Raw genomic sequence first — 24,959 nt, forward strand, 5'->3', positions numbered from 1 at the left:
TTGTTGAATCATTATTGTTTTGTAACACTTTTGTTCACATACCTAATAATGACACAAAATACTGCGTTGAATAATAAATGGGAGAGTGCATCTGTATTTAAATTTTTATGTGTGTTTTTTCTCATAAGAATTGTGTTCTCTGCACATGCCCAGGGCTCTCTACGCACACAGAGACACATGCTTTGAATTTTGAAATTGTGATAGGTTTTACGTTTCTGCAAATTTCACAATATGAGAAGATAGTTTTTCTTTTTTAAAAAAACCACAAATCAGGCACTTTCCATTATAGAATCCAAGCACAGAGAACACAGGAGTATATATTGAGCTAAAAACCATCAGATTGATTGGATTTCTTGTTTAAACCCAGGAATTGGCTTCTCAAAGCTGAAAGATTCACCTCCAGCCACTTTCTGTTGGTTAGTGAAGAGTGGAATGGGTGCATCCAAAAAGCCATTCACTGGGTTATAAACAGGCTATGAAATAAACCTTAGCTTAAGAGGAGAAGTAGAAATGAGAGAGTGAGGTTGAGTTTGTCCCTAATGTGTTCTTATCTCCCAGGCAGGGTCAAAGCCTTCATCTTATTAATTATGATATCCTGACTGATTGCAAAGTTCTACTTTGAGGGCTGCTACTTTCTCTTCAATAATTCAATTGAGTATTTCACGTGACTTCTTCTGTGACAGATGCAGAATGACAGGTTCCTGCTTTCTCTTGCTGATCTCCTGGCTTGCTAGAGATCAATGACATTTTTTTCAGAGTTGAAAGCATCAGGGGAGAGTCATTCCTTCCCTTTACATAACTCCATCTATTTTTCATCTGTATGCCCCCACCCGCAATCGCCCCCAAAGAGTACTGCTAGCGATACTTGGAGCTAGATTCATTTCAAGCAGCACTGGGAGACAGAGAAGTTGAAAAAAACAAGCTGCATTCTGCAGAGATTCGAAAGGAAGGGGGGGAATGTATATCCTCTCCTGGGAGGGCTAATAAATGCCATTCCTGCATATTGGAGCAGAGGTAGTTAGGGGGACAAATAAGTGCTTCCCATTTCAGAACATAAGCAAGTTCTACTTGTTTTTCCAGATCTCGTGTGTGTGTGTGAGAGAGAGTATTTTCTTCCACTTTGAAAAATTTAACCATCCCTATTGCCCACTGTTTGCAAAGAAAAAAAAAAGCATCTTCTTTCTTAATTGGGGTCATTTTAAGCCACCAAAACCTTCGGCTAACACATTGGGCAAATCTCCCAGGAACCCATGCTTGTGCTTACAGCCTCTTCATGACAATACAGGCCTCCTTGGAGAAGCTGAAGGAGAAGGATGCTCCTCCTCCTCCTCCTCCCTCCCTCCCCCCAATTAAGCACAAAAGCCAAGGTGGGAGGAAACTCAACCATTGGGGTGAAATGGAGGAGAGAACTGGCTTCTCAAGGGAAGGATTGCTTAAGATCTTTAGCCACCCAGAGATGACTGGCGTAACTTCAGTTGTACTAGAGGCAGTCAGTCCCACTTCTTTTAAATCCTAGAGCTAGCCCCATGGCCTCAACAGTTCTGATACATTGCAAGGCTACATGGTAGGGAAAGGACAAATATATCCAAGAGCTTCATATCGCCACAGCAAACGTGTGTACATGCACATGTTTGCGTGTGCGTGCACCTGTGCATGTTGCTAAGTGTTAAGGGAGCTGTCACTTCTCCTTCTGCTGGTGATAGTCACTTCCCACACTGAGCACAGGAATAAGCAGTCCAAGCAGCCATCTCTTCCCAAAGACCTCCTCGAGATTCTTCTTCCAGGGCTGGCCTTTGGCTGCCATCCCCTTCCGCATCTGGTAACGTGTTTGGCCTCGCAAGATCAGCAACATTTGGTGGCAACAGAAGCCGGCACAGGCAAGTCCAATCCCCAGCCAGAGGTATAGCATGAGGATAACAAACATCTCTGAGCTTAGAAGAGCTCCTGCAAATGCCAATGAGAAAAAAAGAAAGCGAGAAAGAGATGGGTTATTTTATCAATTCTTTTGCACTGCAGACATTCAGCCAGGAATTGTCAGGTTGATGATATCTAACTATATGTGTTCATATTGTATATCAACATTTCCTAATCTACTCCTCACAAAATGTGTTGGATCACAACTTCCAGCCAGCATTGCTATTAGTCATTCCGAGTGAAGGTGGGTGGCAATTTTTATCCAACACTTCAGTCTTGTGATTGTATATTAGTGGTCAGAAACCAAATAAAAGCACATGAATGTGAATCAGATAGAAATAGGAATGGAACTGACTTAGAACATAGAATAATAGTTGGAAGGGACCTTAGAGGTCTCCTAGTCTAACCCCTTCTCAAGCAGGAGACCCTACACCATTTCAGACAAATGGTTGTACAGTCTGTTTCTGAAAGCCTCCAGTAATGGAGCACCCACAACTTCTGAATGCAAACTATTTCATTGGTTAATTGCTCTCACTGTGATGAAATTTCTTAGCTTTTGGTTGCTTCTCTTCTTGGTTAGTTTCCAACCAGTGGTGGGATTCAAAATTTTTTACTACTGATTCTGTGGGCGTGGCTTGGTGGGCATGGCAGGAGAAGGATACTGCAAAAGTCAGAGGTGGTATATGCTGGTTCTCTGAACTACTCAAAATTTCCCCTACCGGTTCTCCAGAACCTGCTGAATAACACCTCTGTTTCCAACCACTGTTTCTTGTCTCACCTTTTGGTGCTTTGGAAAATAGTTTGACAGCCCTCATCTTTGTAGGAGCCCACAGTCCTAAACCAATAAATGGAAGAATGGAAAGGCAGAGCCATTTGGTTGCCAATTTTACTAAAACCGTGAACATCCCAAAATATTGGTTGACTACATGGACAAAGTAGTCATATTGATATTGTCTGAAGTGCTGGATGCATCTAACTGAAAGGAATGAAAGATAATACAAAAATGAACCTTAACCTGAATATCAGTGTTCTCTGGAAGTTGGCTTGATGATATCAGTAAAGAGTAATTGAGAAACATCCACCCATTACAATTGCCACAGTTATGCTACTTTCCTGTCCAGACTGACATTCCCTGAGGTAACTTTAAAGGCCACCAGCCAGTGCCAGAACCCTAAGTGAATGATGTCATCCATTCATTGACTTTCTCCTACCACAGAAGGGATAGATCACTCTTCTCAGCATTTAAATCACTTGCTGGCAGATTTGAGATTAGGTAAAGAACTATAGCCAGTTCCCCTTAAAGAAAAACAACAAGACCCCCCAGAAAATACTGGTTTGCAGGGTCAGCCCCCAAGTTCACCACTATCACACAGTATCATACCTATCATTAACCAACACTATCAAAGTACAGGGAGTTCTTAACTTACAATAGTTTCTTTAGTGACCATTCAAAGTTACAACGGCACTGAAAAAAGTGACTTAGGACCATTTTTCACAGTTACAACTTTTGCAGCATCCCCATGATCATGTGATCAAAATTCAGAGGCTTGTCAAATGGCTCATATTTATGACTGTTCCAGTGTCCCGGGGTGACCTGATCCCCTTTTACGACTTTCTGACAAGTAAAGTCAATGGGGAAGCCAGATTCACTTAAGAAACCATGTTACTAACTTAACAATGCAATGATTCGCTTAAAAACTGTAGCAAAAAAAGTCATAAAATGGGGCAAACCTCACTTCACTTGAGCCACGGTGGCACAATGGTTAGAGTGCGGTACTGCAGGCTACTTCTGTTGCCTGCTGGCTGCCTGCAATTTGGCAGTTCAAACCAGGCTCAAGGTTGACTCAGCCTTCCATCTTTCCGAGGTGGGTAAAACGAGGACCCAGATTGTTGGGGGCAATAGGCTGACTCTGTAAAACCACTTAGAGAGGGCTGGAAAGCACTATAAAGGACTATATAAGTCTAAGTGCTATTGCTATTGCTACTAACAAATGTCTCACTTAACAACAGACATTTTGGGCTCAATTGTGGTTGTAAATTGAGGACTACCTGTATATGCCCCAGAGCACTCCTCCTCATGCTGTGTTATCTCTCTTCTTTATATCCTCAATGTTAAATGCTGAAAGATCAACACTTGTTTTGCCCTCTCCTTCTGGATCTAATAGAAACAGGCAAGCTGTTGGACAATCATGGCAAGGCAGAATATGCAGGGATATTCAGAGGCATTCAGTCACTGCTGGTTTGCAGAGCATAGCTTGCCAGTAGCAGACTTGGAAACAGATGTAAGCTACTGATAGCTAGTTATCCCACTACAGTGAGCAGAGTTTAAAATATATTATATTATCTCCTTCCCAAATAGCTAGGAGGGGAGAAAAGTATAAAATTGAAGTTGTAATGAGAGCCAGTTTAGTGTAATGGTTAAGACTAGACACTGAGATGGTGAGTTCTAGTTTGACTTTAGGCACAAAGCTACCTGGATGACTTTGGGTTAGCCCTACGAAGGAGGCAATGGCATTTCTGAAAAACCTTGTCAGGAAAACATTCAAGAAAATCTCTGACAACTGGATCCAATTGAATACAAGAGAAAGAAAACAATATAAACACCCTGAAAGGAAATAGCCCTACAGAACGTAACTCATTAATACACATTTTAACCCCAGTGGAGCTAACCTACAGGTATATTTGCATAAGGTTGTCTTATACATATTTTATTTTCCAGCATTCTCTTGATTATAATTTAATTAGAGTAATTTTCAACACAAGCAGTCAATTCAGGTAAATATAATTCATTTTCAGTTACAGCAACTAGTGTAAAAAAAAGGAGAGGATTCTTGCATCTTTCATAGTTCAATTTCTGCTGAATTTCTCCTTTCTGTACAATTATTAATGATGTAGAAATCTAATAGAAGATAATATATTTTCCTCTAAAGTCCTTGGTACTCTCTGAGCTTGGTTATTTGCTCACATACTGGACTAATACTGCAGTATCATCAGTGCAAGTAATTGTTGAGTTTGCTCTCTGTTTATATACAATTGCTTGCCCTGCCAGTATTGGTGGGAGTATGGTTTTCTCCTTGGTAGTTCTTCTTTGATTAGGATATTGTTTTCTGCTTGATTGTTTGTCTGGTGTTAATCCGTGCTAAACTAGAGAAAATGTGTTCTTGTCTATTTGTTTCCTTCTTTGCTTTCTTTATTGTCTTTTGAATGGTGTACACATAATCCCTACTCATCTGGGTGTTGGCTGTTGGATAGGATGTGTTTTGGTCTCTTTATTTCCTACTTAGCTTTTTTATTGTCTCTTTTGAATGCTGTGTACATGTGAATAAACCCAGATAAGCAGGGATTAGCACCTAACAAACAATCAAGCAGAAAACAATATTCTAATCAAGGAAATACCAAGGAGAAAACCACACTCGCCAACATTGATAATATTACCTAATCAGATAATGAAATGTTGGCAAATAAACAGCCATGCTCGGAGAACACCTAAGACTTCATAGCTTTTTTTCTTTGCACTTGGCTACCCTAAACTGCTAATGTATCATATTTTACTATGGACAGTCTTATATTTAACTTTGTCTTCTTTTAAAACAACTGACTGATCTAAATGGGCATATAAAAAAGAATGACAAGAAAGAGAATCAGGAATTCTGAAATCAATTTTTTGGAGCCAGCAGCTGTACAGCAGATTCAGCCACGAGAAATTCTTTGATCCCAGTTTAATATTGATACCTACTTAGTTTGTCTTATAGTAATGATTTCTATATTTGCATATATAATAAAATTCACAGCATGAAGACATTCTGCAGTCTTAATGTCCTCACTTTTTAAAGTGATAGGTTTCTTTCTTCTTTTTTTGCATTTCTTAAAGTATCATTTGATTGGGTAAGTAAAGGGGAGAATTCCAATTTACAGATTTTCTGCACAAACTCTGTAATCTCTAGAAAGAATTAAATAGAAACATGTGGCATATGACATGTTGCAAGCAGCATTATCTCCTTTGAAGCAATCAGGAGATGTTCAATGTTGCTGCATTTAATTCCTCATTTTGGGACTCAGCTAGATTGCCAGATATGCTAAGCTTTGACAGTTTGAGGCTGAGATATTAATTCTACTACAGACACATGTGAGCTAGACTGGAGAGTACAAACAATTGGGTCTGGAGACATTTTGCACATTAACACTGAATTATCTGTAAGAAGCAATGAAGATACAATAGAAATAGACTTTTTCTGCTTGCTTTTGTCATGCTTCAGCATCTTTTCTATGATCTTGTAATAGCCACATTTCTCATAATTACTACCACTACTACAGCCATTCCAACTCTATCACATGCTGATGCCCCGTAGCTTCTTGTTGCCGCACCTTTCAGCTTTCAAGTCTTCTGGAGAACTGTCCTGCTGTGGACCACTCTCCTGCACAGTGATTTAAAAGGGAAACTTCAAAGTGAAAGTTTTAATTAAGAAGTTTAATTCATTCTGAACAGTGATCAATGTTCTGTATTAGCATTCTTGAAAAACCGCACCCTGATTGGCCCACCTGAACTGAAGCCCGATTGGCTGACTGACTGGCGGGATTGGAGCGCTAGGAACCTACCGCGATTGGCGAGCGATTAGCGGAAATTGCGCTGCCATTGGCCGCCGAGCCGCCGGCCGGCTGTATAAAGCCAGCGGTTTTACACAGTTGCTTTTGTCCATAACCAGAGCTGAATAAAAAGAGCTGAATGTTCACTAAGTGTCTCGCTCTTTTGTGACCCGATCCCGGATCTAACACTGGCGACGCAGGATGGGATTGTGAGGCGAGGACCAACTAGCACGTGGCACCGTGACCAGCGCCTACAAGATGGCCAGTACCGTGCCACCCGCTCCATTCGACCCAGCGACCGAAGACTGGGAGTCCTATATTGACCGCTTCCAGATGTTTCTGGAATGCAGTAACCTCAAGGACGCCAACGGCCAGAGGAAGCGGGCAGTATTCCTAACGCACTGCGGGGCCGCGGTGTTCAAAATGGCCAAGGCGCTGCGAGGCCCGCAGACGTTAAGGAGATGGATTGGGCTGATCTCGAGCCCATCCTGCGCCGCCATTCGCCCCACCGTGCCGATCCTCATCCGCAGGTATGATTTCTACCGCCGACCAGCGCGAAGGCGAGTCCATCAGCGATTTGGTGGCCCAGCTGCGGAACATGGGAGGCCCCTGCGGTTCCCGAGCTGGACCAAGCAATCCGGGACCGACTCGTCCTCGGACTCCGAGACCCGTGCTGCAGAGCCGGCTGATGGCCAAAGGCAACATCTCCCTCGCCGATGCCTCGCCGAGGCCACCGCCGCCGAGGCCACCCGCCAGTCCGCAGCACGGATGAGACAAACCAACGCGCCGGAACGCCACCCCACCAATGAGGCGACCCCAGCCGCCGAAGCCCGGGACACCAGCCAGCGGGAGACGACCACACACCATGGCAACCTCGAATCCCAGCCTGATACCGAGGATGAGGACGAGGAGATACATCGAGTTGCAGACCGAACGTGATCGCCGAGACCACCGGAGTCGTAAGTCGGGGTTCCGGGGTGCGCCGTTGCGGCGGCGATCACCCCGCCTCCGAATGCCGTTCCTCGACGCCATTTGCAGGCATTGTGAGAAGCGGGGCACATCGCCAAGTGTGCGAAACAAGAAGAGCTACAGCCCGCAGCGCCGAGGCGACAGCCCACGGCGCACGGGACGGCACCACCCAGACACCGAGACCGACCGGAGAGCCGTGGAGCCGCGACAACCGGAGCCGACGACTCAGCGAGGCAGCGGCGCGAAGAAACCCATCAGGACGGTCGTCCATCGGCCATTCATCAACCACCGACGCCCGGAAGGTACACGGGCCTTGAGCATCGAGGACCGCCCTGCGAGATGGAGGTGGACTCGGGTCCTTCCTCTCAATGGTCTCATGGCGCACAATCAAGCGCCTGGTCCCGACCATCCGCCGCAACGAGCTGGACGACCAGAAGCTAATCCTGAAAGACTACCAGGGAAATCGCATCCCTGTAGTTGGCATCGGGCACTTCAAGGTAACGCCAAGAACCACACTGACGTCCTGCCGCTCACGATAGTGGACCGGGACCGCCCAGCCTGCTCGGCCTACAATGGTTCGCCCCGCTCGCATCGAAGTAACCGCATCCACCGCACGGACACGGCCGAATGGGAAGCGACCCTCGTGAGGGATTTCCAGGAAGTTTTCGACAACTCGTTAGGCAAGTACCGTGGGCCCCTATATCGTTCAACCTTAACCCCAATGTCTCCCCTATCCGCCTAAAGCCCGGCGAGTGCCTTTTGCGCTCAAACCAAAAATCGACGAGCAACTAGACAAGCTCGTCCGCACAGGGGGTGCTTGAACCCATCGACCATGCCCGTTGGGAGACGCCATAGTCACCCCTATCAAGCCCGATGGCTCCATTAGAATATGCGGGACTATAAGGCCACCCTTAATCACGCGCTACAGCAAAGCGCCTACCCGTCCCAGTGGTGCAGCACCTCCTGCACTCACTGGGGAGGCCGGGTCTTCGCAAAACTCGACTTGGCTCAAGCCTACCAGCAACTGCCGGTCGACGCGGAGACAGCAGAAGCGCAACGATTGTCACACACCGGGGGCTTTTTTGCAACCGACTCCAATTCGAGTCAGTGTCGCCCGGAGTCTTCCAAAGCCTCATGGAGAGGCTCCTCCAGGGCATCAAAGGGTGGTTCCTACTTTGACGACGTGCTGATCACAGCCGCCGACAGAGAACAATTGGAGATCCGTTTAAGGGCGGTGCTTAACAAATTCAAAAACGCCGGCCTTAAAGTCAAAAGGACAAATGCCAACTACACACCGAGAGGGTCGAGTTCCTGGGCTACCTTCTGGACCGGCACGGAATACACCCGACCGGGAAGAAACTCAGGGCCATCAAGGAAGCCCCACCAACCAACAAGGCGGAGCTACAAGCATTTCTGGGGTTACTTAACTTTTACAATGTTTTCCTACCCCAAAGCGACATGGGCGGAACCCCTACACGGCTACTCGATAAGGCGGCCACCTGGACCTGGGGGAAGCGGGAAGAGACTGCGTTCCAACGAACCAAGGACTTGCTAACATCAGACGCGGTTTTGATTCAGTACAGCGAAACCCTCCCGCTCTCGGTAACATGCGACGCCTCACCCTTCGGTATAGGAGCAGTCCTCAGCCACACCCTACCCGACGGGACGGAAGCACCCATCGCCTTCTTCTCCCGGACACTAGCAAAACGGAAAGAAACTACAGTCAACTAGACAAAGAAGCCCTCGCCATCGCCGCCGGAGTTAAAGGTTCCACGAATACCTTTACGGCAGGAACTTCTCAATCATAACGGACCACAAGCCCCTGCTCGAATACTGCAGGGAACAAGGCCACCCGAACATCCTATCGCCCGGATGACAAGGTGGTCCAATTCCTTGCAGCATACTCCTACGAGCTGTCACACCGACCCGGTAAGGCCATCCTACACGCAGACGCACTAAGCCGGGCACATGCTACAACGTAGATGACGACCGGGCACCTGGCAACGACCCTACAGATCGAGACCATGCCGTGCCGCTCTTAACCGCGCCAGACATTGCCCATGAAACAAATAAAGACAAACGGCTGGCGGGTACTGAGCTGGGTAGAGCGGGATGGCCAGAAGTTGAAGGTAACGAATATTTCAAACCCTTCAGAAACCGCCAAACTGAGCTGTTCTCACAAAAGGGCTGCATTCTCTGGGGCGACCGGGTGGTCATACCGGAAACACTGCGAGACAGAGTGTTGGCATTGCTGCACGAGGGACACCCAGGGGTCGCCAAGATGAAAGCCCTGGCCAGGAGCTATGCTTGGTGGCCGGGATGGACAAACAAATAGAAACTTGGGTCGCTGGTGCAGCAAGTGCCAAGAGTCAAGAGCCAACCCCCCGCCGCCCGATCCGGGAGTGGGAAACCCGAGAGGACCATGGTCGCGACTGCACATAGACTTCGCCGGACCAACCAAGGGGTATACATTCCTCATCACCGTAGACGCTTACTCCAACTGGTTGGAAGTAAGCACCATGAGAACAACAACGACTGAGGCGGTCATCGACAAGCTCAACAGACTCTTCGCAACGCACGGGTTACCGGACGTCATAGTGTCGGACAACGGGCCCCAGTTCACGGCAATACTGTTTGAGAAATACCTGGCCGAACGGGCATCAGACACGCCCTAACCTCGGCGGCTCACCCGCGGCGAATGGTAGGGCGGAACGAATGGTCCAATACACAAAAAGGCCATTCAGAAAATCGAAACCGGCGACATCCAGGAAAAAATAAACAAACTACTGTTTATACAACACATCACGCCAAGCACAACAACGAACAAGAGCCCAGCGGAACTGCTGATGGGGAGGAAACTAAGATCCCCATTAGACCGCCACACCCCACCTACAACCCAGAGAAACCCCGGACTCCTCCAGCCGGTGCCGACATTCAACATCGGGGATGCCGTCTACGCGAAAAACTTCACGGAGACCCCTCTGGGTACCCGCACAAATCACGCAGGTAACTGGACCCCGATCATACAGACTACAAACAACAGACGGGAGGAGCTGGAGCGGCACATCGACCAGCTACGGTCCAGACTAGCCCACAACACCCCCATCGACCCAGCAACAACGGCGGCCCAAGAAAGCAGAGAGGGAGGGAAGCCTCAACCACCAACCCAGAAACCAACAAAAGACCGGAACCAACCAGGACACACACCCCAGCGCAAGCCGACACCACCCACCAGATGACAGCAACGACCAAGCAAACCAACCAGACTCACCTACAGACCTCGACGCGTCGCAGACGGGTTCTTCACCTGGGAGGTGCAGCCAAACCAGCTCAACCAGCCCGGAAAAACCGGCGGGAGCAACAGAAACCACAACTCGACCGCCCAGGAGACCCGGACGGGAGTTGCGGCGCCAGGCCCGGCTCACCTCACCAGGCAGTTCCATCGACGGAGTGGAGAGCGGCGCGGAGCCCGTCCGAACCGGCCAGCGACCTCGCACAGACTGAGCCGCGCAAGTCAACCAGGCAAACTGAAGCCCGCCTACCTGCGCGACTACGCCACGGCGCGCGTCAGACGAAACCATGAGGGAGGGGTGTTCTGTATTAGCATTCTTGGAAAAACCGCACCCTGATTGGCCCACCTGAACTGAAGCCCGATTGGCTGACTGACTGGCCGGGATTGGAGCGCTAGGAACCTACCGCGATTGGCCGAGCCGATCGCAGGAAATTCGCGCTGCCATTGGCCGCCGAGCCGCCGGCCGGCTGTATAAAGCCAAGCGGTTTTACACAGTTGCTTTTGTCCATAACCAGAGCTGAATAAAAAGAGCTGAATGTTCACTAAGTGTCTCGCCTCTTTTGTGACCCGATCCCGGATCTAACAATCAAAGTTTCTTGTACCACTATAGCTCTTCACTAATTTAGCAGTGTTTGGAGTGCTGTTTTGTGAAGGATCCTTTATTTTAATCTAAGTTGTAACCGATTGTACTTTATATTGTACAGTCACTTCAATCCTCCTCCTTTGCAACGAGTTTCTCCAACCTATACTCCAAAAATCTTTTCACAAAATCAAGATCATTAAAGATTACCTAATCTCTCCTTAGCTCAAATAGTTTCTGTTTGTTTGATTGGTTTTTGCTGATCTGAACTAACACTGCTGGTAGAGAAACACATTGTGGTTGGGTACTAATAGAACAGACATAATCAGAATGTCTCTTTTCCAAACCTCATCAGGTCCTGAATATATTTGCTTTGATCAAGGAACATATGCATCTTTCTGAAAGCCCTGCAGGCACAGATCCAGTACTTCTATTACAGTAAAAAGGACAAGCACGATACAACAGGAAATCTCTTTGCACATGGAAAGTTTCCCTATCAGTTTAAAAGAAAGACTGGGTTAAAATCTGTGCAACCAGAATAGCTGTTTGATTAGAATAATATGTAAACATTTTTAACATACATACAGGTCATTCTTGCTTAATGACCATTCACTCAGTGACCATTTGAACGATGAAGTTATGGCAACACTGAACAAATGGTAGCTATGGCCAGTCCTCCAAGTTACAGCAGCTGCAAAATGCCTATGGTCACATGATCAAAAATTGGGCACTTGGCAACTGGCCTACCTTTGTGACCACAGAGTGCACTTTAACTCCTCCCACTCACCTATCTCCCCCTTCATACCTGCCCTTTGGGCTGCCTGGTGCTCTATTACTGTTGCCTGATTCCTGACCTCCATCTTCTTCCCACCCCTGGCCCAGGATCCAGGAACTGGGTGAGGATGTGGCCCCAAGATGCAAATGGTGAGCATGGCAGGGCAGTGGAGCTTCATCTGTTGAAGGGAAGTCAACAGGCCCAACTATGGAGGAAGGAGCAGGGTGGAGCTGTCAGAGGAGGCAAGGAAGTGGTATGGACAGCAGCTCCCCAGGCAAAGGTGGCAGCTGCCACTTCAACTAGAGAGCCGCTGCTCACAGTACCTTACTGCCTCCTCCCCAGCTAGGCCAAGAGAGTGTCCTTCAGCAAATGAGACTCTGCCACTTTGCCACAATCACTGCATGCCTGGATCTTTTGGGGCTTTGTCCTTGTTATTTAATGGATCTTTTTAAAATTATTTTGCTAGCATTTGGCGCTATACTATGTATTTACTTTATATTCTACTTTCCTTCCAGGATCCCATGGAACCAAGTATATTTTTTTCTGTTTAGTTTCCACAATAATCCATGAGATGGGTTGTGCAGAGGAACATTAATTGAAATACAGACGTCCAGTGTAATCCCATGGCTTTAATGGGCATTTGAACCTGTGTCTTCTCCCTCCTACTTCAAACCTCAGCATCTATCATCCTGTAAATATCACTTGTCCGTTTCATAAGGAAATAAGCTCAGCCAATAAACACCTCAAATTAACAAAAGTGTTTTGAAACTTGGGCTCTTAAAAATACAAGGTACAACCTCTCTTGAATAGATGTTCCATGGAATGAAACTTGATAAAGTATTCTTGCTAACTTAGGAATATCAAAGCCCCATATTCTTTCATTCTGGCAAGTAGGCCATTTACAAAAAACTGTGTATCTTTGGTTAAATAGGATTTTAATTTGATATTTTTATCCTTGTTTATATGGAACCAGTAAAAATCTCATTTAAGAAAACTGGATGTAGCTAAATAGTACAGGGATCGATGGAATGAAGTGAGCTATTTACAATGTGCACCCTGACTAAATATAATCAATTGTCACTTAAAAGTAAAGGTAAAAGTTTCCACTGTCCAGTCTTGTCCGACTCTAGGAGGCAATGCTCATCTCCGTTTCTTAACTGTGAGAAGACACTTCTGTGGCCAGCATGACTATATGCCAAGATGCACAGAACACTGTTACCTTCCCACTGAAGTGGTACCTATTTATTCCCATTTGCATGCTTTCAAACTGATAGGTACACAGAATGCTGGGGCAAGTAACAGGAGCTCGCACCGCATCACACGGCACTCGGACCTCGAATCTGAGCTACCAGCTTTCCAGCTGACAAATTCAGCCGTGAATTTAACCTCTGAGCCATCACCGCCTCCCCCACCCACACACCTTTATCACTTTCCTTTCTCTTAAACTTCCTGATTATAGAAGAGCAGCATGTAATCATCCATCAGCCTGGGGCGAGTGGCATTCCATGCCACCTGCTATCCGTGAAGAATATCATGGCAGGACAGAGAGCAATCTCTGTGGAAAAATTAACACCAAGGAGCCTACTTTGCCTACCAAGTCAAACAAATACTCAGCTCTGCCTCCTACTGACAGTTCTCCCGAGTCCAGAGAGTAGCACACCTTGGCCACTCAAACAAAGTATGATTAGTATCGATCCTAACGATTTCCAGATCATTTCTCTTCCATCTCCCATGAAGATCTCATTCTCTCCATCGCTTTCTCCCATTTCCCCAGTGTAATCCTAAAGCCAAGCTCAATCTCTCCCCTTCTTTCTCATAGAATCAATCCCTCCAAGAAACAAGTTTTCTGAAAATCTTGATAATATACAGCAAGCAAATCAAAAAAGCAAATCCAGACATTTTTCCTTATTTGCGATACCTTATATGGATTAGATAAGAATGTGATATTTAAGAATGTAAGCCAGGTGAAATTTAGATAAATTTAATTATAAGCTGCCTTGAATTCCTAAAGGAACAACTGGATATGAATCTAATATATAAATTACTAAATAGCCATGGAGTAGGATCCCTGATGATTTTCTCTCTTAAATGGCACCATAGTGATATAAAAATAGGGAGGCCTGGCAGGCAAGTGTATTAGACTTTGGTTTCCACATTTGCCAGGCTGAAATAAGTAGAAAATTACCATTACGTGGACTTTTACTTTTAAACATATTTTAGTTTAAATTATTGTGCTTTAAACATCCTTGAGATAACAGGGAATTTTCTTCTACTGTATAGAGCTTCATGCAACGTTAAAAGTTTCCTATATTCCTCATGAAACTTATAACAATAGAGTACCTGCAATTCCTTCAGGGGTTTCTAAAAGCTCCTTTGCAATATTATCATCTCAACCAAAGAAGAGATTGTCTAGAGAATGTCAGGAAGAAAGGTCAGAATCAGGCTAATTTAAATTCCTATCTATAAAGGTTGAACCATAAGTAGCCTCACTTTCCTCTATGGCAGTGGTGGCTAACCTTTTTGGGCTCCTGTGCCAAAAATTGTGCACGTGCTTGTTCACACGCGCTCATGTGCCAACACCCAGAAGGCAATGCGCATGCCGTCCCATGCCCCCTGTGCATGTGTACGCAATCCCCTGCCCCCTTACCTGCACTGCGCCTCCCAGCTGATTTTCGGCTGGTTTGAGGCATTTTTTGGCCTCTCAGGCTTGAGGAAAGTGTCTGCAGCCTGAAAAATAGGCCCATTTCATTACTTCCTGTATTCAGGAAGTGATGAAATGGGCCTATTTTTCAGACTGCAGAGGCTTTCCTCAAGCCTGGGAGGCTGAAAAGGCCTCAAACCAGCCGAAAATCAGCTGGGAGGCGCATGTATGTACAGTGAGGTACGTTTGCCTGCGGCTCATGTGCAGGCACAAATTGTTCTGCATGCCTATGGCATGCATGCCATAGATTCACCATCACAGCTCTATGGACAGTAGGCACTCTAGAAATGGATGCTTATACTACCCTTTTACTTGTTTATGAAGATTCTCAGTCATCCAGGTCATGGTTGTCCCAAAGGTGTTTTTTAAAGAGGCAACTGGATTTTCTGGTTTTTCTCTGAAGACGTTTCACTTCTCATCCAAGAAGATGCTTCTTGGTTGAGAAGCAAAATGTCTTCAAAGAAAAACAAGGAAGTCCAGTTGCCTCTTGAAAAAGCACCTTTGGGACTATCTTTTTACTTATATCATTTTGGATACAAGTAGCAACCAGTGGCATTTATCTGTAAAGCTATTTCTTCAACATTACATCACCAATTTCTATTATTTGTCAGACTGATCTCAAAGGAACAGGAAGAGAAGAGTTACAGTGGATGAGACCAAAGTTAAAGCATCTTGATTCCAGTTTTCCATCTTGTTTTGATCTATCAGATTATAGTCCAGAATATACACAGAGGAAACCCTGCACACAGCAAATATTGACACGATATGAAGATCTTGATCTGTTACTTGTGTTCTGTGTTTAGTATTCTGGGATAAAATGCCTCTGAACATTGCTTATTTAGCAAACATTTATATCAGGAATTGATAGAATTAGGTAAGAATGAATTTACTAATTTCCACTATTGTGGAAAAGCACATCCTTCTGTCCTTCTACTGATGCTCATCAAGTTTCATCAAGCCCTTTAATTACAGTGTCCTCATGAGGGACAGGAGAATCACAGTTTTCATGGTAGCAAATAGCTTTCATTAACTGTGACAGCTGTAACAGTGGCAGTTGGCTCCTTCAAAATACTTCTATAAACGTGACATTAATTTAACATTTTTTTTCTAAATACAGTGTGTCCTTTCATTCTTGTCAGGTTGCATCATGAACAGTTAAGAGAAAAAAAAACAGACCAGTCTTTTTTAAAAAGCAAAAAATTGTCATGTATGATTAGTCTTCTGGAAGATCGATTTGCAGTAGTATATAAGGAATTTGAAGAAAAATATTAATTGGATTCCTGTGCTACCCACTTTTATGCCCTGGTTCTATTGGAGGAATTGCAGGCATATTTTCTTCCCAAAAGCTGCAATCTTCATATGGGGTCATGATTTCTAATCTTCAGTAGCAGGGAAGTCATTTGCTTTGCTACCTCCTCCAAGAACAATATAAATCTTCTCTACTCCATTTACTGAAAAATACATGCAGCTATTTAATCTTGTTGAAGTAAGCAAATAAACAGATTAATTTTTAAACTGATGACTCATTCTGAGTAAAGTTTATAAAAGCCAGTCTACACAGCTTCTCTACACTTTAATACCTGAATATATTTTTCTTCCCAATGGATAAAGGGCGATTTCCTTATGATCATAATGAAACTGTTGCTAACAATGGTGTTAGAAATGCTAACCCACAATGATGTCTTTGTATTCCATGCTAGTGTTGAAATCCATTTTTGGCTACCCAATTTCTAACTCGGCTTTCCTCAGTTTTATGCTCTTCAGTTGAGCTGGACTTCAACTCTTAGTACTGCAATCTGCAAACATGGAAATTGTACTTCAGCACATAAGGGATGTAGGCATTCAGTTGGAAAAAGATGCTGAAATTTTTCTAATTTTAATTTTCACTCATTGTTTCAGCTGGATTATTATACAATAAATGCATAAACATAAGAGAGAACTATTATTTCTTCCACTGGATCTAGCTAGTAGAATTCAGCTTCTCAAGTTGTTGCTATTCCTACTATGAAAATGATCTTTATTACTGTTCCTGGGATTTATCTATGTAGGAAGAAAATCTTGAAAAGTGTGGATTCTTCTCACAGATTCAAGCATTTTCAATATGTTTGTCTGATCACGGCAAGCTTGGAGCTATGACTTGTGAAAAGAACTTGGTATGTACTGATAAGGCAGCAATTTAAATGGAATTGTTGCAGCTGAAGGTAAACAACATGAAGTCACATGCTAGATTGGATAGTGGAGTGGAATCTCAGTGAATAAGGTGGATGGCCAGATTAATATATTATTAACATATTATTATGTTAATAACAATAATAATGATTCTGCAACAACAAAAGACAGAGGTGCTATTTGCCCAGAAACCATATCATTCTCCTTTGGTTTTGTTATAACCTGGTTGGGTTATCACTCCCTGAAAGAGCAGGTACATGATTTCTGGGTCTTTCTAAACTATTTAGCTACTGCTAAATAGGCAACTGGAGGCCACGGTTAGGGTGGTCTGCATCAATTGTAGCCCAACCTAAAGCAGGAGGCATGGGTAGCAATTACTCACATCCTCATCAACTCTTGGTTAGATTACGGCAATGTATTTTGAAGACTACCTAGAATTAGAATTGGTTAAGAATGTAACAGCCTATTCTCTGGTGACTGAGAGTCACTAGAATGATATGAAACCAATGTTGTGGAAGCTACAGTTGTCAATAGACTTCTAAGGGGAAATTGAAATGTTGGTTTTCTCTTATAAAGAACTATATGGTTGATATCTTAATATCTTCAAGATTGCATGTGTCATATAGAGTCAACCATTCTAGTGAGTGCTTGCTTCCTGTTCAGGATATTACATATCAGGAAAAAGAATTTGAAATATTTTTCTGTATGTGCTCAATCACTGTGGAATTGTCATTCCATGGAGTGTGAACGGCATCTTCTCTGCCTTTTGAAAGGTATTCAAAATGTAATTGTTTCAATCAACATTCAGTCTATGATTTCACTTACAGTGGAGAATTAGAGCAATTGTATTTATTACAACTGAAGATAAAATTACATGGTTTTCAGATTTTTATAAGTATATAAACAGCCAAGAGCCCAGTTGGAATACTGTAATAAATGATGACACAATTACACATATTTCTGCATCAGAATAATTCATGTCTCACATATCTAAGAGAAGGTGCTGTGAAAGAAAGAAGAAACTTTCTAGTGACAGCATAATTTTGTTCTCTTTCCCTGTCAAGGCTCTTCCTGTCATCATATCCTCTGGGAAGCTACATCATTATTTTAATTAAAGCAGATCCTATAATCTTGCAAGTGTCAGAAAGCCCGCTGAAGCCCATAATATGACTAATGCAAGCAGAGGCAATGATAATGCTACACGGTTCTACCCGCAAGAGAGATCTGAGGAAAAATGGAGTTCATTCTGTATCAGGCAATTACGGTTAAGAAAGAACTTAGAATAACCACATGCCCCATTTGGGTAGAATATATTTCTATCTGAAATAATGTATTTGAAAAGATGTCCAGACCAGCTCCAGTTTATAAACTCTTAAAGGGAGAACCAGAGGTCTTGCAGTTGCCCTTTAACATTGAGCCCTGGCAGTCGATTGAGCTCACAAGTCATCTGGCCATTATGATAAGATGCATTTACATAATAGTCATACTTTCTAAATTTGCAGGAACATATACCTTGCATAGTTTTTAAGCCAATGTATGATCAGTCTGCCTTAAAAATGTCATGGATCATATCATAGTATATCTTCTGTTTCTTTTTCCCTCACTGTGTAACCATGAGTAGAGGGGAAACAGCAGAAAAAACTTGGCAAAATGTTAATTTAAGAAACTGATCCACCTTCCTATTTTTTTTAAAAAAGCTTTCTGATCTTCTTTGAGGAATTAACCATAATGCATCCCAGAGTTTACAGAACTGCATGAGTTGGTATGCTTATCAATGTTACGTTGATAAGAACAGTTTTTTCCCCGAACACCATCACTCTGCTAAACAAATAATTCCCTCAACACTGTCCAACTATTTACAAAGTCTGCATTACTATTACTATTAATCTTCTCATCACTCCTTATCACCCATCCCCTCCCACTTGTGACTGTATGACTGTAACTTTGTTGCTTGTATCCTTATGATTTTTATTGACCGTTTCCTAGTATGATTTGATTGCTTATTGTACCCTATGACTATTATTAAGTGTTGTACCTTATGATTCTTGATGAATGTATCTTTTCTTTTATGTATACTGAGAGCATTTGCACCAAGACACATCCCTTGTGTGTCCAATCACACTTGGCCAATAAAAGAATTCTAATTCTCATTCTAACATGGGATAGTATAAGGTGCCTGCCTTGAACAGGGGGTTAGACTAGAAGATCTCTGAGGATCCTTTCAGTCCTATGATTCTGTAATTCAAATGTATCATGGTATCTAAAAACCAAGCTGGGAGCATTTATTCATAACAAAACAATAAAGAATCCTCATAAACACATTCTAGGTCAATCAGCCAATGGATATCATGTACATATAATCATGTTCCTGCCACTCTTTGTAATCCTTTCCTTTTTCCATCCCTCCATAAGCTTTAGTAAAATATAGAAAGATTATACAGACAATGTCTATCAAAAGAGAAAATCTTTTGTTTTACCCAGTTATTTTCAGAACTGAACCATAAGGTATTGTGCAAAGTATCCCTTATCCTTCATTATTTTCTATGCTTTGATTCTTGGAATTTTCTACTAACAGCAGTGGTTGGAGGAATTTTAGAACAAAATCTGGTACTGGCCATGAAGTTCAAAATCAAAATTTATTTCATGTTAAAATACCCGAAGAGTCAAATTGATATATACATGCTATGTACATTTATCCTGTGCAGGTTTATGCAGAAGTTTCACTCTCAAAAACATTTAATCCTAACAAATGTATTGAGTAGAAGAACTAAATAATGTCATTCTATATGTACCTTCTCGGAAATAAGTCTTACCAAGTTCCAAAAGTTGTATTCTTTAGTTAATGGGTTTTAAATGGCTCGCACAGATTTATGCTTTTTATTCTTAATTTTTTATATATTTAATTCTGATCATGTGTAATGGGTATGTATGTACAGGATATTGCTAGACATTTTGCTATTTGAGTTAATACAATACAATTAATCTTCACATACATATTCTCCAACTTGTATTGGTATCTGAAGTTTATTCCTTTAAATAAAAATGTAATAATCAAAACATATTGCCATGAAGTGGCAGCTGCATGTTGGCCACTTGTAGGATAATTCTCTCAATCATACTCTTGAGGAACAAGTTCTCCTTGAAAGCTATGATAGTGTTAATACACTTGTCAACTTTTGAATGCGGTGTGGCCATCGTTCACCATCTTTCAAAGCTTTCACATGAACAATTGAATGAGTGCTCATGCATTCACTTCAAGCAATTTCATGAAATCTAGGAATTTTTAGTGTTGGCTAAACTTTGTTAGAAGATAGTATTACCAAAAGCATAAGATCTCTGAGGGATCAGGCCAACCTCATCCCATCCAGCACTCTGTTGCCATACAGAACTAGTGTCTATCGGAAACTCACAGCAGAACATGAGTACAATATCACCTCCTACTCATATTTCCAGCCAACTGGTATCAGGATTTTACTCCTCCAAAACTGAAGGTAGCAAATAGCAATCAGTCGTATCAACCATCAGGAGAAGCTACTAATATTCTTATTCTTTGTGAATGTGTCCTTCCCTTCTTAGCTATCCAGAGTGCTGACCATTGCTATAGTTTCTGACTGCAACCATAATTAAAGTCTGAATTACGTCTTCTTTTCTCCATCCAGCATCTCCTGCAATCCAGCTTGATTATATGAATGTTATCACTGCAAGAGAGATCGGTGGGAGAAAAAAAACCCAACATCATCCTATTCCCTTATCATCTCAATGTGAATATTGCAGATGTGCCCCCCCCTTTTAAAAATTCTAACTTTAAAAAACAAAGGAACTGTGCCAATTTTCCTTATTTTGTAAACAACAGCAACTAACTGAAGAACTGTTGCAAGCGGAGAAAAAGGAGTGAAGATACTCACCTGAGAAGAACTGGCTAATAGAGTGAGGCAGAAGAGTTAGGAAAGCCAATGGGCTGGCAAAGGAAGTTGAGAGTGCAGCAGAAATATAAGCCACCCCAGCCACCAGGGAATCAAGGCAAGCCAAGGAAGTATACAGACAGAACATGATGAAGTTCCGCATATTACTATTCCCAATGCAGTTCCCTGTGAAGAAACAGTGGTGGTCATGCCTCTGGGTGGTTCGGGCACACAGTCTACAGAAGTGAGTGCCAGGCAGGGCTGAAGCAGGGGACCTGTTTCCATCTGGCCACTCAGCCACCCCTTTGGCTCCTCTAGCCAAATCTGGGCCCTTCCCCAGGTCCTCCTCGGGGGAGTTCTGTATTACCAGGATATAGTTGCCCAAAGCATTAGCTGAGAGGTACAGAAAGAGAGACCCATGCAGCAGAGCAGAGGAGAAAAGTGGGGTGGTGGAAGGGTCTTTGAACATGCTTGGAATGAAGAGGAAGAGCTGGAGGACGAAGGTCACTAAGGAGATACAGAGGAAGTAGGCTGGAGCGACCACATTGAGAAACCTGAGCACTAGCATTGTGGATTACATTCCTGCAGGGGAGAGCAAGAAGAGAACATGCATTACCACCAGCAACCTCACCCCTCCACTTGCTCTTTCCCAGTCATGTCAGGTTCCATACCTCCTTTGCCAGTTCACTGTTGGGAAGGCAAACCCTTCCCACAGCCCCTTCTCCTTCCCGTCTGCCTGAAGGCAATCCCCTCTCCTCCTTGTCCTCTTCACTTCCTGCTCAGTCAGGATGCAAAGAGATTCTCTCCAAGGGAAGAGAATCTCTCTGCTGTACTTTAGAGGCACCACTCGGATATGATTACAGCGTTTGATGGGTAACACTGGCTCTTCCTCTGTCCCTGCCTATTTCCCTGGCAGCTCCTACCCTTCCTGGCTTGAATTCTCTCCATGATTTCCTGGAAGTGCATTCTTCCATTGACTAGTGAGCTTACTTTAAATTGAGACGTGGGGGGGGGGTCATTTCAAAGTCTGCAGTTCCCGAGTCCCTCTTCTGTGCAGGATGTCCTTCTTACTATTACTAATAATTGCGCAATATTATTGAATAATAGTGGGGAGTTGAGGACTGTTCTAATCTGCTGCAATAGAGATCGTGAACAATGCTCTAATTTAGCATTGAAAGCCACAAATCTTCTCAGCTGCTGTCTGGACATACACATAATTAGGAAATGCTGCAAACAGCTGCTGAAGTGCTGCCCAGCCTCCAGCAGTGCACTGGGAAGGAACTCCGCCACACAGCCAAAAGCTCTTGCTTTCTTCTCTCTGTCTGGCTGCTGTGACTGTGCAGTCAGTTCACATTAAAAAATGAAGCTACCAAACGTTCACTTCCAGACACCCAAACATGGATGCTTTCCTATGACTATTTCTCACCTCCTCCCCACCCCACCTTTCTCACAGTGTCTCTAAGCTTCGTTCTCTGTTCCAAAACAAATCGATGTACGACACATACATAAAGCACTCAATGACAAATCTTTAAAAGACAGGGTTCTTTATAAAAAAGAAAAGAGAATGACTGCAGTAAAGAGACCAATACACAGAGCATTCTGTTTCCCTAGCAGCAGTCCTGGTTTTCACACACACACACACACACACACAACACACACACATACACAAACAGACACACGCCACCCATTCACTGTCTCTAGTGAAATGCAAACTTAGGAACTGCATTTCTCCAAGAAAAGACTCTATAGCACATAGCTTAAAACAGCAAAGAACTTTTCTGGGCCAGCACTTTAATCCTGATGCCAAGTGACTTCCTTCTCCACTTGTGAACTCAGCTTTGTCTGGTTACCTGTCTGCCAGGATTATTAAATAACCTTGGAATCCCCTTGCTAGTAGCCTTTATGGATTCCCCCACCCTAGCGTACAGATACACACAAACACACACACACACACATTTACACAGACTTACCTAGATGCCTGAAGCCAAGCAATAGGTGCTGTCCATTCAGCACCGTCCTCCTTATATGTCCTGGCACCCCAGGCCAACGGCTGCTGTTTTGTCAGCAGCAGCAAATGTGAAAAGCAGAAGGACTCAGAGAGCTCCCGTTAGAAGCATCGCCGCTGCCACCAGCTCTCCAATGCACAGGGCTCAGTGGGGGTTCCTCCCTCTGCAGCCCCCACAGGTTCCTGCTTTGTCTTAACAGGGGAGCTGTCCTCCCCTTCAGCGCCCTGATGTGCGTTCGCCTGAGGCGCGCCACAGGGAGCTGTCCCTTCGGCACCACCAACAGCCGCACTCTCGCTCCCTTGCTGGAGAGGCGGGGGTATAAACAGCGGTCTGTGAAAATCCGGAAGAGGTGAACCTCTACCTGGAGCCCTTCCAGGCAGCCTCCCTTGAACATATAGCTGAGCCTAGAAACTCAGAAAGACAATGACCTGTGGAATAAGGAAGAAAAGACAAGTGTAGCACTTGGAGTTCAACTACATTCTCTTCTGTTTCCTCCCATCCATTTCAACCTTTTTTTCCTATGAGGGGTGATCAGAGGCTGATGAAAAGCTTCAAGCAGGGCTTAAGGGCAATCACATTCCCGCAGGGTTGCCCTCTTTAAGTGTCATTTATTACTGAAAGCTTTGTTGTGTTTGTCACTGGTTTAGCACATATTGTAAATGTCTTCCAGATTGCTTTGAAAAATTAAAGGGATGAGTAATCATTTCTGGACCAAAATAATAACAAAGTTTGAAATTCTATTGTATAATTAAGTCAAATCCAATTTCCACCTAATAGGGGTTAATGAGCACTGAAGCATTGTGTACCTCTACAAATGCTCCTTTCCCTAATTCTACATATTAGTCCATACTGGATCAGGCAGTTCATGAACTTGGCAGTTATGATGGAATTGGATAAGTCTGGCTGCACAGAAATCCGATGACTGATTCAGAGACTTTTTTTCTTTCTTTAACCTAAATTGAAGCATTCTGAATGTGAATTGATACATTGCACGTATCTCTTAATTGGTGGTGCAGTTATTGACTTGCAAGGTAGGTTTTTTACATATCACATCTTAGAATGGAAAACATGAGCATGCTTGGTATAAAACTGGGATTTGGTTGTGCTTGTGATATACTGAACAGTACTACTCTTACTATTAGCAAGGAATGCTGCATATACCATAGATATATAGTACCTAAGTCTAGAATCTAGCCTAGACTTTCTCCCTCTTTCTAGAAAGCATGTATGTATTCATTGATCATGGCAGATTGATGAACAGCCGATTGATGACTCTGGTTTATGAAACATTGCAGCTTGGAATATAAGGGGTGTAAATGTCAAAGAGGAGGAAATGAAAAATGAAATGAAAAAGAAATACAGACACATTGTGTGTCTGTGAAAGTAAGAGAAAGGGAAATAATGTAAAAGAGCTGAATTTTTTACATGGAATGGATTTGAGTGAAATGTGCATTTAAACATGAATGAAATAGATAAACCTATAACAGAAAATATGCAATTGCTATCAGCTGATGGTTGTGTGTATAAATTAAACTAGGAATCCATAAATTGGTGATGGTTCTTATTATACTTAAATGATGCGATAGTAGAAGAATCAAATATCAGTTCTGGCTAAAATGGTAACATTTAAAATGAATGTAATTGGGGTGGGTGGAGGAGATAAAGTTTCTTCTGAGACAGCTATAAATGGATGAATGGGAACAGAGAAAACTGGCCCATTTGTAGACCCAATACTGAGTAAAGATTGTGATTTATTTGCTTAAAAAACCTATGCTTGTTTTGAATTCATATTTATTGTATGTCTTTTCATTCTTCCACATGGAAAAGGAATGAAGATAAATCTAAAAGCATCATATAATTGATTGGACAATTGGAACAATAACAAAACCAGGATAATTATTGGAGGATACAAGGAAGGATAGAACAGCATAGAACAGAATACAATTCTTCCTTGGCCAAGTGTGATTAGACACACAAGGAATTTGTCTCCGGTGCATAACCTCTCAGTGTACGTACAATAGTGATATATCATTATCATAGTCATTGTAAAAATACATTCATCCTAAA

General features: G+C 43.4%; 1 protein-coding gene across 1 annotated transcript; it reads right to left on the reverse strand.

The window, feature by feature from the left end:
• Positions 1–211: 211 nt before the first annotated feature.
• ZDHHC22 (zDHHC palmitoyltransferase 22) lies at positions 212–23,189 on the reverse strand. The gene is made up of 3 exons (XM_026705318.2): positions 22,857–23,189; positions 20,890–21,468; positions 212–1,944 (listed from the first exon to the last, which is right to left on the reverse strand). Exons 2-3 carry the CDS (start codon positions 21,452–21,454, stop codon positions 1,679–1,681), a joined length of 831 nt encoding a protein of 276 aa, XP_026561103.1. The 5' UTR covers positions 21,455–21,468; positions 22,857–23,189; the 3' UTR covers positions 212–1,678.
• Between the last annotated feature and the right edge of the window lie 1,770 nt (positions 23,190–24,959).

This window comes from Pseudonaja textilis, chromosome 1 (assembly GCF_049901715.1).
Source record: "Pseudonaja textilis isolate UNSWEBS1 chromosome 1, rPseTex1.2, whole genome shotgun sequence".
NCBI classification, from domain to species: domain Eukaryota; kingdom Metazoa; phylum Chordata; class Lepidosauria; order Squamata; family Elapidae; genus Pseudonaja; species Pseudonaja textilis.

What these genes read in the sequence shown, in the direction of transcription:
- ZDHHC22 (XM_026705318.2), bottom strand. Translation starts at nt 21,454, where the DNA reads ATGCTAGTGCTCAGGTTTCTCAATGTGGTCGCTCCAGCCTACTTCCTC. An exon ending in TATTAGCCAGTTCTTCTCAG is followed by an intron (nt 1,945 to 20,889) that starts GTGAGTATCTTC and finishes TGGCATTTGCAG; the next exon opens with GAGCTCTTCTAAGCTCAGAG.